The sequence below is a fragment of the Vombatus ursinus genome, unplaced genomic scaffold, assembly GCF_900497805.2.
Source record: "Vombatus ursinus unplaced genomic scaffold, bare-nosed wombat genome assembly UNPS02014784.1, whole genome shotgun sequence".
In the NCBI taxonomy this organism is placed as follows: Eukaryota; Metazoa; Chordata; class Mammalia; order Diprotodontia; family Vombatidae; genus Vombatus; species Vombatus ursinus.
Genome location: NW_020954562.1, coordinates 14,823,478 through 14,829,324, shown reverse-complemented (window position 1 = coordinate 14,829,324; position 5,847 = coordinate 14,823,478). Strand labels below are relative to the sequence as shown.

At 37.7% G+C, this 5,847-nt stretch overlaps 1 protein-coding gene across 1 annotated transcript in view; it reads right to left on the bottom strand.

Annotated features, from left to right (window-relative positions):
• Positions 1-2,790: 2,790 nt before the first annotated feature.
• The window catches only part of TLR2 (toll like receptor 2), a 17,421-nt gene continuing 14,364 nt past the window's right edge, over positions 2,791-5,847 (bottom strand). The window contains exon 2 of the mRNA XM_027866864.1: positions 2,791-5,348. Coding sequence (XP_027722665.1) covers positions 2,984-5,332 — 2,349 coding nt within the window. The 5' untranslated portion in view covers positions 5,333-5,348 and the 3' untranslated portion in view covers positions 2,791-2,983. The remainder of the gene's footprint in view (positions 5,349-5,847) is intronic.

Sequence of the window (5,847 nt, the reverse complement as noted above, 5' to 3'; positions counted from 1 at the left end):
GAATATCATAGTCAAATTTCAGAGCTCACAGGTCAAGGAGAAAAGCAACCAGCAAGAAACAATTCAAATATTGTGGAGCCATAGTCAGGATCACACAATATTTAATGGCTTCCATGTTAAAAAAAAAAAAAAAAAAAGCAAAGAGCTTAGAAGATGATATTCCAGAAGGCAAAAGACCTTCAATTACAACCAAGAATCACCTACCCAGCAAAACTGAGTATAATCCTTTAGGGTGAAAAATTGATATTTAATGGAATAGAGGACTTTTAAACATTTCTTATGAAAAGACCAGAGCTGAATAGAAAATTTGACTTTCAAAACTCTTGAGCCAAAAACTTGACTCAAGAGAAGCATAAAAAGGTAAACATAAAATAGTAATCATGAGTCTCATAAAGTAGTAATCATGAGTCTCAATAAAATTAAACTATTTATATTTCTTTTTTTAAAAAGTCATATGGAAAAACACTCTAAATCACTAATAATTAGAGAAATGCACATTTAAACAACTCTGAGGAACCACCTCACACCTATCAGATCAGCTAACATGACAGAAAAAAACATGATTAATGCTGGAGGTGATGTGGAAAAAATAGGTATGGTAATACACTGTTAGTGGAGTTGTGAACTGGTCCAACAATTCTGGAGAACAATTTGGAACTATATCTAAAGGATATAAAACTGTAGATACCCTGTGACACAGCAATATCACTACTAGGTCTTTACCCCAAAGAGATCAAAGGAAAAGAAAAAGGATCTATTTGTTCAAAAATATTTATAGCAGTTATTTTGGTGGTAGCAAAAAATTGGAAATTGAGGAAATGACCATTAATTTGGGAATGACTGAACAAATTATAGTATATGATTGTGATGGAATACTTTGTGCTTAAAAAAAAGCAAAGAAGATGGCTTCAGAAAAACCTGGGAAGACTTATTTAGACTGATGCAAAGGGAAGTAAGCACAACCAGAAGAACATTGTACACAATAACATAAATATTGTAACCATAATCAACTTTAAAAGACTTAGCTACTCTCATCAATACAATGATCCATGACAATTCCAAAGGACTCATGATACAAAATGATATCCATCTCCAGAGATAGAATTAATGAACTCTGAGTGCAGACTGAAGTATACTTTTTTCATCTTATTCTTCTTGCTTTTTTTTTTCTTGCTACCTGGCTAAAATGAAAATATTTTGCATGATTTCAGATCTACATTGGGTATCATTTGCTTTCCTTCTCATTGTGTAGGGAAGGGACTGGAGGGAGAGGAAGAATTTGGAACTGAAAATAAAAATGAATATTAAAAAGTAAAATGAATGAATATTAAAAAGTAAAAAATAATGAAGAGAGAGACAAAGAGAGAGAGAGAAGGGAAGTGCCAAAACAGGGGCTGTTAGCAAGAGAGAGATGGAGAAACAGACCCCATTAGAGACAGTAACCCAGCAATACCAATATTCTGTTTGCCTCAGTCCACAATTCTTGAGAAGAAGCCTTAATGTTTTTAATTTGCAATATCAAAAGTCTTTTCTTCAGGCTAGATCTGGATTTTTACGTGTTTTAGATTAATCTTTACATAATTTGAAAACTCTATTTTTCATCATTCCCTTCTGAATGGAAAGTTTCCCCTGTACCCAGACTAATAAGAATTTCCCTAAGGGTATGTCCATTGGCTTACTAGAGCTGGCTCCTATGGCACCCTCATCAGGGACTAATCACCTTATCCAGAAGTGGTTCAAACTGTGTGGGTTGGAGGGGAGAGTGGAGGTCCTAGGACAAGCATTCCTTCATCGAGAAAGTCCTTTGGTAGAAAATCTTACCATAGGGCTCTTAGGGGCTTTCTGTGGTGAAGGTTTCTATTGTCCCACAACTGTTCGTATTGTCCCCACCTGACTGTTACTCACCAATGCTATTACAATGAAATAAAGAAACTGAGTATCATCCAGACAAATGATTTATTTGGCAAGACGTGTGGCTGCAGAAACAAACTGGGTCCCAGGCTCTCAAAAGCATAAGAGACAAGACTATCGGTTTCTACACAGTCAATATACAACTTGGAGGGAGTGAAAAAAAGGATGTAGGGATAAGCCACCTGGTTTCTTATTGGTGGAGGGGATCTGGAGACCCTGAGGTGAGAGGGAGAGAGGTAGTTTTTGTGACATTCCTGAAGTGTGGTGACAGTTGGGAAGAAGAATAATCTTGTGACTTAAAATCAGGTGAGTTTGAGACAACTTCACAAAAAACAAAATGAAGTTACTCGTGCTATTTTTTTTTTAATGTAACAACCCTGGATTCTTGGCACTAACCCCTAACCAGCTTAGCAAATGGTCCAGACTAAAAAAATAGTAATGATAACAATTCATAACAGGAAATCAAGTGACCCAGACAGGGACTGAAACAGCATTCTACCTGGATGTGAACAAGCAATCTTATGAGGTAAACACAAAATCCCTTAGGCCTTTGAAGTCCAGAAGGTCTAATGTAACTCCACAAGCTACAAAAGCCATTAGAGAGAGCCTTAGATATTGGGGAGAATCTGGTCTTTATTCAGAAAAATAGGTGAATATATTTATATATGTTATTTATAGGTATAAATTCATATTTATATATTTATATAAATATATTCTATATTTTATTTATGTAAATATATTTATATAAATATATTTCTATAAATTTTATTTATTTTTATTTATATAATTATATTTATTTTATATAAATATATTTATTTATATTTATATTTATTATATATAAATATAATATTTATTTGCATTTATTATTATATATTGTATTTATATAAATATTTATATGATATATATTATAGGTTGATATGATTTTATATATATATATATATACCATAATTTCCTACAAGCTAGGATGATAGAGCTAAGTTTTTTTTGTTTTTGTTTTTGTTTTTTGGTTAGGCAATAGGGTTGAGTGACTTGCCCAGGGTCACGATAGAGCTAAGTTTTGAGCTCCATCTACCTATGACTTTATAGCAGCTCTCAAATTGAACCAAAACAACTCCTGCTGAGCTTCATCCCTGGGCCACTCCAGGTAGGTCTTGGTGTTCATGATCTTCCGAAGCTTGCAGAACCTCTGGGGAATGGCCCTCTTCTCAATGGGCTCCAAGAGGATGAGAATAGCTGCATCATTGTTCTCATCAAAGAGGCGAAAGTGGGAGAAATCCAGCTCATACTTACACCACTCACTCTTGACAAAGCTTTCTGAAAGCACAAAGAGTGTTTTGTGACTCTTGTCGATGGAGTCAATGATGTTGTCGATGATCCACTTGCCAGGCACAAAGTCCCGCTTGTGGAGACACAGTCGGAAAGGGGGGTCAAAGTTCTCCAGTTCCTGGACCATGAAGTTCTCAACCCAGTAAGAGTCTCCTTCACTGTAGGAAACAAAGGCATCATAGCAGATCTCTCGGTCTATGTTCTTTCTGGGCTTTCTCTTGGCCTGAAGCCAGGCCCACATCATTTTCATGTACCAGATGCCATGAAATCGGTAGCATAGCACCCCAGTCAGCAAGGCAAGCAGGAAGAGGAAAGAGCAGATTGCAGCCACCAGCTGCCCTCGGTAGCACTCAGAGAAGGAAAGCTGAATTTCCTGAACTCGTTTGCCCCTCACCTGGAATGGAGAATCACAGAGGTAGTTTTCTGGCCAATCTGTCAGGATGTTAGCCAGCAGGGCCTTTTCATTGTGGACAAAAGATAGAAATTCACAAGAACAAATGAAGTTGTTGCCTCCAGCTGCCAAACTTCCCATTGTCTGAAAGGACTCAAGTTGTGCCTTAGAGAAAGAATGCACTGTGTTTTCACTGATGTTCATTGCCACCAAGTTGGGGAAATTAGCAGCATCTGGTAGGGTCTTTAGTTTGTTTCTGGAAAGATAAAGCTCTTTAAGGTGTGGTAGATGCAGGCGAAAATCACTGAGTTGGTTATTACTGATGTCTAAGATTTCCAGGGTCTGGGGAATACATGGAGTTACTGTATTGGTTTTTGTGCTGGAGATGTTCAAATATTTCAACTTCCTTGGCCACTGACAGCTGTCAGGCATGGAGTCAAAGCTATTCTTGCTAATGTCGAGGTGAGTCAGGGTTTTCACAGTCAGCAAGAGTTCCCCCACTTTTTTCAGAGATTCGAATTTATTTTGACTGAAATTTAAGGTGTGCAGGCTGGGCCAGGCCCCCTCACAAGCTGAATCTTCTAGACTATTTTCACTCATCAAACTGTCACTAAGATCAAAATACTCTAAGGATCTCAAATTTCTTGAGAGTTTACAGGGGACAAGGAAAACCTTGCTACTTGTAAGAGTGATTTTCTTGATTCCTCCTAATAACGAATACACAGAGCTCAGGTCATAAAATGAGAAAAAATCTCTAATCCGTAACCTGTGAATGGTGATTGCTTCCACTTTCCCTTGATTTTTAATTTCACTTAAGGACGCATCTTCCCAGGCCCCAATTCCATTAAGTTCACAATCCTCAAGCACAATCTCCAACAATTCAGAAGCAAAGGAGTACATTTTAAGAATTTCAACAAAACTTTTATCTGTGAATTGCACCTTTCTAAATATAATCTTCTTAATAAGTGGGCTGGGAGCATCAGAAGGCAGTGAAAAATCAAAATTTGCCAGATCAGTATTTCTCAGTTCCAAACACTGCAAAGAACTTGCAAGGTCAACCACAATGTCAGGCAGTAAAATTGGCTCCTTGATGCTGAGAGCCAGGTAGCTTATGTTGTGAATAGACTTCAGACTTCCTGGCTCATATTTCTGCAGATAATCTACCTGAATCTCAAAGTCCTCCAGCATACTCAGCCCTTCAAAGTCTTGTTTCTGAAGCTCTAAGATGTTAGTGTTCCCCACTTTAAGAACCCTCAAATTGGGGAGATGCAAAAAAAGAGGGCTTTGCCCAAGTCGAGGGTAGAGATTGCCCTGCAAGTGTAGAACCTGCAAGGAAGAGAGGGAATTAAACCAGGAGGATAACAAGTGAGACAAGTTATTGTTGGACAAGTCCAGACGTTTCAAATTTTTTAAGGACTGAAAAGAATTTGGTTCTATTACACTAATTTGGTTAGATTGCAACAACAGAACTTCCAGGTTGACACAGGTCTGAAGGTCTGTTTCTCTGATATGTGAGATCTTGTTGAAAGACAGGTCCAACTGTTTCACAGCCTCTGTCAGGCCTGAAGGAACGGTGCTCAAAGACCTGGAATGGCCATCACAGGCACCAACAGGATCACATGACATAGAAGTCTGCTTAGGAGCACCTTCTGAGAGACCAATTACGGTCCACAAGACCCACACTGTCCACATGGCATGTCTCATTGTCCAGGGGCTCAACCTTAAAAAAAAAAAAGATCAGGATGAGTGATCAGGATGGGTATATATTTACCCAAATATAGCATTTATCAGGGCTAATAATCCTAGAACAACATCTCATAAACATTGTAATGGTCCTAAGCTTGTTCTGCCTCTCTGATACTTCCCTTCAGGATAGTTGTGAGGCTCAAGTGACATGTTTGCTTTTTTTTTTTTTAACTTTTTTTTAAATTTTTATTTTGTTAATTTGTTTATTTTTAGTTTTCAACACTCAGTTCCACAAGATTTTAAGTTACAAATTTTCTCCTCATCTCGTCCTGCCCCCTCACCCCAAGATGGCATGCATTCTGAATACCACTTCCCCTAATTTGTCCTCCCTTCTATCATTCCCCCCTTCTCTTATACCCTTCCCCTTCTATTTCCTGTAGGGTGGGATAGATTTCTATACCCCATTGCCTATATACCTTATTTCCCAGGTGCATGTGAAAACAATTTTTAACATTTGTTTTTAAAACTTTGGG